The 13,110-nt window shown below is 50.0% G+C and overlaps 4 protein-coding genes across 4 annotated transcripts; 3 read left to right on the plus strand and 1 right to left on the minus strand.

Annotated features, from left to right (window-relative positions):
- Positions 1-73: 73 nt before the first annotated feature.
- PtrM4_020080 (uncharacterized protein) lies at positions 74-334 on the plus strand (the record flags this gene model as incomplete). Its single annotated transcript, XM_066103385.1, has 1 exon — positions 74-334. One exon carries the CDS (start codon positions 74-76, stop codon positions 332-334), a length of 261 nt encoding a protein of 86 aa, XP_065965587.1.
- A 241-nt stretch (positions 335-575) lies between these two features.
- On the plus strand, positions 576-1,184 carry PtrM4_020090 (UbiH, 2-polyprenyl-6-methoxyphenol hydroxylase and related FAD-dependent oxidoreductase; the record flags this gene model as incomplete). Its single annotated transcript, XM_066103386.1, has 1 exon — positions 576-1,184. The coding sequence occupies one exon, from the start codon at positions 576-578 to the stop codon at positions 1,182-1,184; it is 609 nt and encodes a 202-aa protein (XP_065965588.1).
- Positions 1,185-1,445: 261 nt separating this feature from the next.
- Positions 1,446-2,352, plus strand: PtrM4_020100 (UbiH, 2-polyprenyl-6-methoxyphenol hydroxylase and related FAD-dependent oxidoreductase; the record flags this gene model as incomplete). The annotated part of the gene is made up of 3 exons (XM_001931867.2): positions 1,446-1,503; positions 1,558-1,624; positions 1,674-2,352. The coding sequence occupies 3 exons, from the start codon at positions 1,446-1,448 to the stop codon at positions 2,350-2,352; spliced, it is 804 nt and encodes a 267-aa protein (XP_001931902.2).
- A 328-nt stretch (positions 2,353-2,680) lies between these two features.
- PtrM4_020110 (DUF3638 multi-domain protein) lies at positions 2,681-12,454 on the minus strand (the record flags this gene model as incomplete). The annotated part of the gene is made up of 5 exons (XM_066103387.1): positions 2,681-5,349; positions 5,479-5,861; positions 5,911-11,329; positions 11,401-12,104; positions 12,276-12,454. 5 exons carry the CDS (start codon positions 12,452-12,454, stop codon positions 2,681-2,683), a joined length of 9,354 nt encoding a protein of 3,117 aa, XP_065965589.1.
- Between the last annotated feature and the right edge of the window lie 656 nt (positions 12,455-13,110).

Genomic DNA, 13,110 nt, shown 5'->3' on the forward strand with positions numbered 1-13,110 from the left:
CAACATTGCCGAAACCCAAACATAATTGTGGGCACCTCCGGAATCATTCATCCTCACATCCAATCCAGCAAAAATGGCGCGAAACCAACCACCGTTTACGTGGGCACGAGACTTCAAGGAGCACGTAGCCACGGATTCACCACCTGTATGGGCAGACGAGAAGTATTATGTGGATGATGAGGAGGGACCAAGGGCGCACTATGTGCCAACTGACCAGGATTTGAGACGCACAACCAAGATGGGCACGGCTATGGGGGTCGATGAGCTGCCTGGGTGGCCGGCCTTGTATGATGGGACCATGGAACCGGGCGAGAAGGAGACAGCGGAGTGTTGAACAGAAAAAGTAATGGGATTCACAACGCGAACGAGTTGCCCAATGATCTCACACATCAAGAACGAAAATATCCTGAAGAAGTAGACGTCCTCATATGTGAAGGTAAGCACTAAATCACAACACAATTGGAACACCCGCTCACAAACCACAGCCGGCCCCTTCGGCCTCGAAGTCGCCATCTGTCTCGCTCGAATGGGTCTTACCTTCAGAATCGTAGGTGTGCTATTCTCACCACCCGTCAATGCAACCACTAAGCAAAGCAGACAAAGCCGAGACACTGACCCTCACAGGACGCGCAGATGGCCTCCAGCCACGTGCCGTTGAACACCTTCACGCATGGGGCCTCTCTTCTGAATTTACCGAAGAAGGTCCACTATTGAGCTCCACCGTCCTCTTCCGCAACGGGGTTAAGCTCGTCCACGACGCCATGCCGTGCGACTCGCGCTATCGCGGCAGCCACATCATCACGCAGGGCCAGATTGAAAAGATTTACATCAGGAATCTGCGCAGACATGATGTGCTTGTCGAACGGGGCGTTGTAGCAGAGGGTATTCATGTGCAGAAAACGACTGAGCAAGATATGGCTGCTCGGCCGGTTTCCGTTACGTTGCGCGATATTCAAACGGGGACCACGGAGAATGTTCGAGCGAAGTACCTTGTTGGGGCTGATGGAGCGGCGAGCGCGACGAGGGAGATGATGGGAATTCCGTTTGATGGATTGACTACGGATTGCTATCGGGCAATCATGGACTGTCAGTTCAAAACGGACTTCCCATATATCCTGGGATTCTGGCACGTGGTTCTCCATCAGTCGTTGAAAGAGATTGGGGCTGACTTTCAAAAAGCATAATCATCAGCGAGGAGCATGGCGGAATTATCATCATTCCGCGTGAAGATGGGTATACACGGTAAGTTGATAAGGGAAGTCGGGTCATCGTGAGCAGATGCTAATGTTCTGGGGAAAAGATTCTACACTCAAATCACAGGAGACAAAGCTAGACAGCTCTCTAAAAAGCGCAATGGGAGACGGAATTCTAGCGACGTTGGAGCAACTCGCATTGATGATCATGGTATCACTGCGGATGAAGTTCTTGAACAACTCAATAAGATCATGGCACCATGGAAAGTTGAGTTTGCTTCTGCGATGAGTTGGTTCGCAGTGTGGAGAGGTGAGTGTTCCTTCTGACGACCATTGCTTTTGATACTGACTGACAGTTTCATAGTCAACGAGCGAGTAGCCCGCGCCTTCTCCACCCCAGACCAGAGAATTCATATTGGTGGAGACGCAGTGTAGGTCCATCATATATCCCTCGGTCATATTTGTGCTAATTTTGCCTAGTCACGTGCACAGTGTGCTCGGCGCATTCGGTCTAAACTCCTCCATATACGATGCCGCAAACCTGAGCTGGAAACTTGGGCTCAGCATCCAAGGTGCAGCTCGCCCAGGGATACTCCTTCCCACGTACGATTCCGAGCGGCGACTGTTCGCCATCCGCGTCATCCGCATCTCAGGTGTTTATCTCCGCTTTATCTGCAACATGAACCAGCCACTTGCCCAACTCCGCGGCCTTGGAGAAGAGCTGGAAGTTCACCAGGAAGATCTTCCAGTTCTAGATGGTACCACCGAAGCAGACAAGCGCTTTCTGCATTCCTTCTTCGGTCGCAACCAACACTTCCTGCTTGGTGTCGAAGATCCCATCGTTGAGTCTGCAATATGCCCGCCGGACAGTCCCTCTTCCACCAACAAAGGCATCACACTACTTACGAGTCTGCGCAATGAGGTCCGCGTGCCCAATCCCCGTGTTTGTTTCGGCCTCGCATCTAGTGGCTACCTCTACGATGCCATGCTCGGCGTCGCCCGCTTCCACATCCTTGTTTTCGTATCAGATATGCAAACGGTCGTGCGTGCCCACCTCATCCGTTTCGCTAAAAATGCTTTCGCTTCTGTGGGTTTCTATGGGCGCTTTGGGGGAAGTCAACGTTTCAACATACTGCTCGTCACTAAAGCGCTACCGTGAGAGGCTGACGCACTTCTCGATGGTGATCCGGCGCTTGAGCAGCTCAAGAAGAGAGCGACGATCATCTACGATGACAGGGCGCCTGATGAGGATGCACATTATTGGTTTGCTGTCAATCACGCGAGAGGTGCAGTCGTAGTTGCAAGACCAGATTTGAAAGTTGGCACAAGTACCTGGTTGGATGGGAGCGAGAAGATTAGCAAGTATTTTGGTGGATTTCTTACGGAGAAACTATGCTAAGGAGCAAGACAAATGGCTACTTCATTTTCGTCTATGATGAACAGTATTAAGGCTACAAAATGGAAATCACGAACAAGGCATACCTAATCTACTCACTATCAATTTCGCGCTTCTCCAACAAACCACCCTCAAGCACTTTACCCAAGTGCGTCTTCTCCAGACCCTCACCTTCTCGTCTCGTCTTCACGTAATCCCTCAAGAACCTTACCGGACTCTTGTTTAAGCCCCAAACACCAGCAAGTGGTACGATGAACCCATCGACCTGCAGTTCTTCTCCCTCCTTGGGGGCTTCCCACGCTAGACCCAAGTATCTACATAACTCAACGTACTCTGTGTGAGATTTGAAGTAAAGTTGGCCAGCGAAGAGATTGAGCTGGGCGATCTGACTTCGGAGGAGGCTTGGGGTGTTTGCTGAGAACTGACGGCCGACGCAATACAGGTCAAGTGTGTCGAGGGGGTTATAGCTCTGAGTGTGACGCGGCGAGTAAAGATGCAGCGTCACCAGGTCCGACTTTTTTATTCTCGAAACGAGTTGTTCAGCTTCGAAGGGGCTGAGGATGATCAGACATGGATTAGCGGAGGGCTCATCTTCCGTCACAACTGAGAGAATCCATTGCACAGGTCTGAGATATGAGTCCGAGACATAGGAATCTGACATGACCCCCCTTGGGCGTTTGACGGTGCGCATGAAGTCCGCTGTCACGAGGAGGCCATTTGGGAATTGTGCAAGGTCGAAATGCGTTGCAGCACTCGTCGACTTCAGAGCCTGAAACGCGGGTATGAATGCGGGTGATTTTGCCGAGAGTATGCCCGTGTTCACCAGCTTGACAAGGTCGGGATATAGTTTGTGCTTCTCAGCTTCCATCGGTGCAGGTCTCTGAACCTGTCGCTCTTCCTCGATCTCTGGAGAGAGCTCTCTCTCTTGCTCTTCTTGAAGCGTGGCTGCATCTAGAGATACTGCCTCAAAGGCGCGATACCGCTTCAGGATCTCCTGGATGGCACTGTTGGTGGTGTCCCAGTCCTTCATCTCATCAAATCGACTGCGCAGACGAGGTCGATAGCGATCTTCAAGGCTTTGAGCTTCCGGCTCAAGAAACTTCTTCGCCTGCTCTATAGTCGTTTCCTCTCCATTCAGGTAATCCTTGTGGACCTCGTAGCGGCGACCCTGAGTAGCCCACAAAGACATATTCCGACGCATGTCTGCCCACGTCTCTGTGATGGCCCAAGCTAGAAGATCGGAGACTTCTATCTCTGTACTGTACGACTTTGAGGTGCACTCCAAAATCTTCGTCTGGATTTCTTCCGGGATGCAAAAGACGACCGACTGGCCCTTTCCTAGCTTTCGCATTCGCATGCATGCTTGCACTAGCGTGTCTTTGGTCAAATTTGCGCCTAAAGTTACAGCAGCTCGGTAATCCGTAGGCAACTTCAAATCCGTTCCCCGGGTGTGGGCCTGGTCGAGATACACAAGGCATTCATCCAGATGCTTCGAAAATGGCGATGTTTGCAGCAACTCGACGCAGTTGTTGTGATCAAGTACCGAGAGTTCTTCGTTATCGTTGAAAAATATTACTGCTTTTGCCTTGGTGACGGTTGTATTGCTTATGCGAAGCCACGTTTCTGCCACCTGGAGGTTACTGAGCTCCAATATTTGTGCACCAGCATCAAGGATAACCCGATTGGGCAGTTCCATCGTGTCGACTATCTTCAACAGACGTTCTGCATCTGTCTGCGGCGGTAGTAGTTTGACGGAGTTCTCGTCTTGCAAAAGATAAGCCAACACCAGCGCATTGGTGTGGTTCTGCTTTTCCGAGTCAAGATAACGGACGCTGAGCGGAAGTACCTGACGTGAGTCGTTCGTGCCACTGAAACCAGTCGTGGGATGGGATTTGATGGCACCAAGGTCCCAGCCGGAGGCCGAGAGCTTGGATGGGAATTCCTTCATCGCTTTAGGGAAAACGATATGAGAGAGAAAGTAGTCGATAGCACCTTTCGAATATCGAAGCAATGGGAAGATCTCAGTCGTGCACTGATGGCGGTCTTTGATATTGATTCCAGTGAGATGCTGGAAGGCCTCAGGAAGAGCTCCTGCTGAGCGGACCCAGATTTCATATTCAACGTCTGATTGATCGGACTTCTCCAGGTGTGCAAATGTGTCAAAGAGATCCTGATCATTCAGACCGCCATAGTAATAGGTGAGTGATGTGAGAGTAATTACCACATCCGGGTGACTGAATTCGGACCGGGGAGAGGGACTGTCTTTGGAGCGATATGGCACAGCTAACTGTGTTTTCGGTTTACGGCTGGGGTCGAGGCCATAATTTACCCTCCATCGCTTGGACTTGAGAGTAAAGCTAAGTACCCCGCCCGCAATGAGACCTCGCAGGAGGAGTAGTGGCACTTTGTTACCTTCTGTGAAGAAAGGCCCCGTTTCAACTTCGTCAACATCCGCTTGAGCGAGAGTGGATTGGCGGATGTAGCGTAGGATGGTCTGCCTTATCTCGGGAGGCTGCCGCGCTATGGAAAGAAGACCCGAGATGCCGACCTCACATATGTGTTCGGAGATCAGGTCTAGTAGCTTCTCTTCTGCATCGCCACGGAGAATACGCGTACGCGGATATCCTGACACCCGGTTGTCGAACTCGATCGAAGAGGGAAACATCTTCTTGACATCAGCAGCGTATCTGGTTACCAATCCCAGGACTGAGTGAATTATGGTCCACCTCTCTGGGCTGAGTTGTATTGGCAACTGGGTACCTAGATATAGGTCAGCGCGAGATCTCAAGATGTTGTAAATATAGAACACCACACCTCGGTAAGCTCATACTGATGAGTCTTTCCGGTAGACAAAGCGGAAGGTGGAAATGGCAGTCGTTGTCTACTCACCCATTGTGTAAACCAGCTCAAATTTGACACTGAAATTCTCATCACTCTCATCGACAATGTCTCGGGAATATGTGTCAAAGAAACGCTGAGTTCGCAGCAGTGACTTTCCTACGTCAGCCTGTCCATTGAGAAGGCATTCGATGCCCATAAGCTTGAAGGACAAGATATGCTCAGTTTGGACGAGCAGAATGCCGCGATTAGCCCTGCATTCTTGGTAAATCTCACCAATAGCATCAGCTTCCGAGGAGCTGAGTTTCAGGGCCCTGGAAAATGGCATATGATAGATTCGCCTGTTGAGCAGTCCCCCTAGCTTCGAGACCAGCATTTGAAACATCTGTCGTGACTGCGACTTTGCAACAATGACTCTGACAAGTCTTTTTTCGCTAACAGTTAGTATGATTGAAGATATCCAATGGAGATACGGTCACTTACAAGTCGCCCTGAGCCAGGAATGCCGCAATGATCTGAACGATGACGGAGGATTTTCCCTCTCCCATATTGAGCTGCATAACGGAGTTTGCATAGTTTGGTGGACATCTCATTTGTTTCGCGATTTCTTCCTGCACCTCGCGGACCAATAGACCACTCTCAGCTTCTAGCAGCAAGGTTTCAGGAAACTCCATTGGGTCCCAATTTTGATGCCCGCGATTGCGCAACTCTTCTGCAAACTCTTGTGGATGAGAAGAGAGTGCCAGAAGTCTCCGGGCGCGATGAAGCTCCGTCACGGCAAGACCGTATCTAATGACTACTTGTTTCCAGTTCTCAGTCAGCATATCGAAGCAATCTCTGTTTAATTGACGAAGCCAGAAAATTGGGCAGATGCGAGGCGACTGGCATATTTTAGCCGCAAACTCGTCGCCTGATTGAACGAATCTTTGTAGGAGGGAGGTCATATCATCGAATAATCGCCGGCGATCCTCTAGGTATCTCTCTAGGAGCACGAGGAGGTCGCGTTTCGATATATCCGCACTGATTTGGAACCTTGTTTCCTGAAGTGCAAGTGATTTGCAACTTCTATCTAGCTCTGAGATGTATTCCTTCTCGCGGGAAGACTTTGCATTAACTCTGAGCTTTTGGAATAGCGACATGAGCCGCGTTCTGGCTTGATGGCTACCTTCGTCCATGGTTTGCTCCTCTGTGGGTATCTGGAGCGGTGGCGGCGACATCGGCAAGCACGAGTCGGTAGCTTCTAATTTGAAAACGTCTTTAATGCCGTAGAAAGAGAACTCATTGATTTCTCCAGAATGTTCCTGAACGTCGACGACGTGAATGTCTTTGGTCCCCACGCAGTCGACGATCTGTCGTGCTAGTGTATCCGAGACGTTCTGAAGATACTGATAAAAGCAACGATTATCGTACCAGCTTTTGAACATACGACGAACCCGAGGCATAGCCTTCCCGGTATCCAGGTACGTCTCCGCAAACTCCGTGCGTGGTGTTGTCGGTACCTCACAGGGCCACTGGCCATAAAGTGCGCTTGCGAAGGTCCTAGCGGCCTTGCCCCGATTCGTCTCAAAAGCTTTTCTCCTTCTCTTGTTCCGTTGCCCATTCGGCTCCCCGGGCAGCCGTGGTAGATCAGACTCAGGGCAAGCTTCGTAAGGTTGATAAATCCGCACGAGGTCCTGAACCGCGGATAAAGTAGGATAATCCCCTTTTGCCAAATTAAAGCTAGGGGCCGAAGGAATCTCGATTGATGCTAGGTCACGACAATTGTAGAATGCGGCCAAGGCTTGAATGACGTCCATATCTGCAGATTCCGCAAATGCGGCGGTTGACAGCCATATCATAAGATCGAATTTGTTGAGACGATCGGGCGTTGTTGAAAGCATTAAGTGCAGGTTGCACCACATGTCAGGGAGGAAGGAAGATGGCTTCTCGAGCCACGAAGCATCATAACGCAGTGTGCGCGGATCCAATCGTGTATTGAGACCTTGGACTGTGGCATTATGCAGATGGACCGTTCGAAGGGAGTTTTGGAGGCTATGTGCGGAAACGGAAGAGTGCAGAGTAGCCTGGTTGCAAAAAATCAGTCCAGCAGCAATAGAACTACGCGGTCCCCGTTGCGAGTCGACAACCTTAGCTCTGACTTTGTAGCGTTGATCGAAGTCATGGGTGTAATGTTCTGCGCCAAAGCCATCGACGCGAAACTTTGATGTTCTTATCATATCTCTCTTGAGTAGATGGAGATTCACAAAATCCAGCTTTGGAGAGTCAACATAGGTATCATTGGGATGTAGTAGCTTCGTCTTGCTCGATATGGAGAACAGTTCGTGTACCGCCGTAAGGAAGTCGGGGTGCTGGGACATGGACGGCAGGTTTTGGTCCCAATGGACCTCTTGCATGACCTCTTTATCATGAGGGTAGAACTTCCGTGCTGGCGTCAATTGAGCAATAGCCTTGAGAAGGGCAATGTTGGCCGCGGTAAGCACATCAAAGGACGCTGCTGCCCCTGACCGTAAGATCGACAATGCAGCTTCAGTCCCGGTATGGCCGGTCAGCGTGTCTGGGAGGCAATGAGAAGTAAGCGCATGGAGATAGCATAGGAAGAGCTTGCTCTGCAGACTTCCGTTGTCTATCATCCGGCCTAGTATCTCGTCTACCTGATACGCGTGGGTCGTCCGGGCCGTGTCTAAGTTGACCGAAACGGAGACATGGCCCATTTTCGTGGTCGAATATGTCACATCACCTTCTGGTATGAGAGCCAAGCGATTTTCGACCCCCTGCTCGTATTTGAGAATGAGTATAGTGGCCAGTCCAGACAAGGTTCCAATGCGCTGATCTGTATCGATGACCATCCCCTTGTACTGATGGGAGTAAATCCTCGAATCTCCGGGCACATAACGGAAGCCTAGTCGTCGTCGGGGAAGCTCTACACAGATGACAGAAGAGCTTTCAAAGATGATATGGGTGTACGATTGAAGCTCCAAAGGCGACAAGATGTTCGATATTGTCCTGCCAGTGCTGCTTGATGGGCCAATCAGACACCTATCTCCGCTCTCGAGGCGCCAATTAGCTCCATATCTCTTCAAACGCCACAGCCCACTCGTAGAAGCCCAGGGATCATCCAAGGGGCGAAACTCGACTTCTTCAGTATTATGGTCATACCAGTGGAAGTAGTCATCAACAAACATCGCAGGAAGTTGGCCCTTGAATACACGGGAGGGTACAACATCAAACTTCGTTCCATCTCGAGCAGCTAGGACAAGCATATCTGAGCCTTCCATTCCGAAGTGGAGATTGTAACACCAATCGGGGTGAAAAGGGTGCATTGCAGAGAATTCCATGCCTGGCTCATCGGTAGACGTCACCTCGATCGGCAGCTTATCGAAAAGTGAAGCATACTGGTGATGTTGTGTGTATTGCGCCGGGAGCCGAGACAGTGGTCGACCATTCACAAGTAGCTCAGCTGTAAGGAGGTTGAGATGGACAGCTTGTACACCGCATTTGACGTATACCCAGTGATTCCGAGGCTTTTCAAGTACGCTCCAGCGACTCGTAGGGCGGAAGGTTGCCCACGATGCCGCGACGGCCTGGCTCAGATCGTCTTGTACATTGTCAGAAGATACATTTCTAGCAAGCACTGGCAACGCTCGATGAAGCAATAATTTCCATGACTGCAGCATAGCGCGATGAAGGTACATGTGCTCCGAAGACGTGACATCTTTGTTCTCCTGTACCACGATTGAAGCCTGGAGCAATACTGAAACTGTGGAAGAGCGGGAACAAAGCATATCTTCTAGAAATTTCCCATCAGTGTCGAATGTACTCGTACACAGGAGGCCAATCTCGGTAAGCCTAGCAGAGAGCTCTTTTCGTTGCGAGTCGTCTATCACTGTAGGGAGCCTTTTTTTGAGGCGAGTCAACCAATTCAGCGATATCAGACGAGCCTCTTCAAGCAGCTCTATGCATCTTGAAGCGATTCTATTGGAGGCATTGATGCTGAGTATCCGCAACGTTATCTGCACAAGAGTTGCGACAGCTCTCCAAGTCTCCCAGTTTTCGCTTATGCGCCTCAGGGCGGCCTCGATCTTGTTCGTAAGGGCCCGGCAGAACGCCTCGCCGGTAAGGATCTCGTGGGCAGCACGCTCTGGAATAGTGTTGCCTATGGCCCTGGGTGGGCCTGCGCGGTGTATCGTCTGCAAAAGCAAGCACTGAGTCTCGATCTTGTTCAAGTCTACAGTTGGCATCGCAAGTTGCACGAGAATGTTCTGGTATTGGATTCCATACCCAATCGGAATTGATGCGAAGGCTTTGTATTCGTCCAAAGAGAAGTGCGGGGGGCAATCTGACAAACGTGCAATCACCTGATTTGGAGTTATGTCGTTCGGAGTGACGGGTGTTCGTAAGTAAGCTTGGAGTTGCGATGAACGAACCGGAAGTTTGTATGTGCACCTTTCCGATACCTGTTGAGTGGAGTTCAGGATGTTAATAAAGGTGTTGTGCGAGCTGTCGAAGTATCGGTATCGGAGTGCATTTTCAACACAAACGTCGCTCTCCTGTAAGAAGGCAATGTCTTTCTTGATGCGGTAGTGGCTCCCCGTGAGCGGTTTGACCTCAGAAACAAGGTTGATACGCCGATCGGACGGCGAGTCCCAAAGGCTGCTCAACCCATCTTGTCTGTTAAGTTCGTATTTCGCTCTTGGTTCTGTGGGCTCGTTGTGAACGAAGCCTAACACTTCCACCTGTAAGAACATCGTCGCATCGCGCCAGTGACTGTAGGCCTTTGGGATTTGTAATTCGAAAACCGTTGCTTTTGCGATCGCTTCATTTGAATTGAATGGCCATTCATGAACATGAATTTGGAGTTGTTCGGCTTGAGACAGCAGACTGCATTTCTTGCACCCAGGTGCATGTTCAGTGCTGCTTGATCCGTGGTACTCGTCCCAAACTTCCCAGTAGTCGCAGTCACGGTTTTCAGACGCAGCTATAAGTTCGTGATACTGTTGCTTCTTTTGAGCCAGCTCGAGACATTTTTCTTGACGTGCCTTCGTTGCGCGCTGCTCGAGGTTTGAAAGCAACGTATGATGTTCTGAAGATCCATCAAAAAACCTGACTGCGAAGGAGGATGGATGGCCAAACTTGCGGTAGAGCGACGGAGAACCGGCCCTCGCATCATTCCGGCGACGTTCCACGTAAGCCTCAGCGTCGAGCAGCCGCTCTAACTGACTCTTGAAAGGCAAGGAAAGTGAGTGGAAAGAGGATAACTCCACTTCTGGGTTGAAGTCGCGTAACAACGGATACATGTTACAGGCGCACTTGTCACATGCAATCCACAATTCCATGACGGTAAGGTACATGATAGATAGACTCCTTGGCATATCGCTTGCGGCGCTGTATGCCGAACTCGCCTGTTGGAAGTACTCTTTGAGAAGCCGCTGTAGCTGTTCACATGTTGTATCATCGGAGATGCGTCGCTCAACCCAAGAAGAAAGGTGATCCTCGACCCATTTCTCAACTGTCGCCAAGTAAAAGTACGTGTATTCTCCTGCGCCCCTGAAGTTGGTGGGCAGTTCATGCTGCAGATATACCAGACATTTTGAACTAGGTTGAAAATCTGATACGTCGGATTGGCGTGCCCTACGAAATATCTTCGCAATGAACTCATCTATTTGTGGGAGATGAATATCAAGCTCGTTCCGGGGCTGGAGATTGGTAAGTACTGCCATGTCGATGTCGTTGTCCACGCTGTTCATAAGGCGGTCGATCCTGGCCGTCATCCGTAATCGTGCCTCTTCTAGAAGCGTCTGGGCAGACTTGGTGTAGAGATCGAAGGAGCTTCCGGGAATCAGCTTCCTCAGCTTCTGAAGCCGGCCGGTCAGCTTGGCAGAAATGATGTACAACAGGTCAGAATCTAGAGGTTGACATAATATGTTAGCAGGATATTCGGATGTGCACTTGAATACACGAACTAGCTCTACGTACCTGTTGACTCATAATGCGCCATCATACTTTCGAGAAGCCTCACCAACAGAGTAACCATAATAGCCTTGTACAAATTTCCAGATGACGTGCGAGCGAGCTGAAGCTGCATGGTTATGCGAACAAGAAGCCACAAGGAAGATCTTCTCCACGGCAGCAAGTCCCGGTTCAGTAGAACATCTTCGCGAGTGTTCTTCCAAACACCCTGTACCTCAATCGGCTGGCCAACGACTGAGAGAAAGTGCATGAGGAAATCAGTGATCATGCCTGGGTGCGTGGTGTCGCGAATTTCATTGTGGTCGCTCTTGTTCTTGCGGATCTGAGGCTGGAAGCCTGGCGCTTCTTCCCAGCTCATTCTACCAATTGTTTCCGCTAGTGCTTTGATCAGACCTTTTTCCTGGAACTGTTGGAGTGGAATATGGCAAGCAAACGTCGGAAAAGAGCGCTTGAGTCGACCTTTGGTTTGCATCACAGTCTCGTTCGGTGGTGATAGTTCGAAAACCTCGAAGAGGACATGGGTACCGGCTTTCTGTTTGCTGATGATTACCGCCGCGTTTTGCGCCTTTATCTCGATGGGGACAGTCACAGACGTCTTACTGGAGGCCAGGCCATGGAGCAACTTTGCGAGTTGGGAGTCGCTGACGAATCCGGATTTATTGCGAATGGGACGCAAGTTGTTGATTGAAGATGCTACAAGATTTATTTGGCTATAGGATGAGAATTTATGTTAGCTGGTACACTCACATTGAGGACTCAGATCTTGTGAAGGTACTTTCCAAGGCATATACTGAGTAAATGCTGGACATGAAGTTTGGTTGAAATCCATTTGAATACTTTCGACAAAGATTGCTGGAATACAGTGAGATCCATGTACATACCTGGCTACTTCTGGTTGTTCGTTTTGCACAGTCTCGCCGAACGTCTGGAGGGCTTCTACTGTCGTGTTAAGCAGGGCGTCTTCATACTCTGCTTTCCAATCGCTCTCTTGGGGCAACTTCGGAGGCAGTACGATATGGTAGAAGAGGTAGAGTGTCTTCTCAAGGCTCAGAGGAGGCATAGCGAAAAGGTGCAAGGGTTTGTGGGTTTTTGGCTTAGGTTGATGGTGAAATGATAATTCAGCTTAATCAAAAACTGAGCTCGTACTCTTTATGATATAAGTGTGAGGACAATCAGATTGCAACACTAGAAGGCTTGTCTGAACAAGCGGCAGTTTTCAGTACGAGCGAGCAATAGACGGCACTGATTGCTGTTTTCCCATTGTGCAGCAAACAATCAAGACTTCTCAGCGGGCGCATGCCTTCGGCCCCGGAATATTGAGGCCTACCGTATTGAGGCCTACCATGTACATTGGTATACTAAACGACGATTGGCTAGAACAACTATGGAGTCTAGCCAGTCTAATCCCGGTTCAGATCCATGGCTATTGGCGTCGATAAGAGCGTGATCCTACGCTAATGCCGGCAGCTCGACCCAGGAGCTGCCAAGCCTTATGTCGTAGAAGTTACCAAGTACAGTATACCTCTGACCATCACGTGGAATGCAGTCTCAGTGTAAGAATAAGCTAATAAAGGTTTATTTTGTCCAACTCGTAGTTAGACGGTAGCGGGTATCGTATAAACTAAAAGGCAACGCAGATGCCGGAGAACATGCTTAATAGACAAATTGACGTCAAAAGTAATAACAGATGCCCTCCCTTCCCCCAAAGCCTTGAAC

This window comes from Pyrenophora tritici-repentis, chromosome 1, assembly GCF_003171515.1.
Source record: "Pyrenophora tritici-repentis strain M4 chromosome 1, whole genome shotgun sequence".
Taxonomy (NCBI): Eukaryota; Fungi; Ascomycota; class Dothideomycetes; order Pleosporales; family Pleosporaceae; genus Pyrenophora; species Pyrenophora tritici-repentis.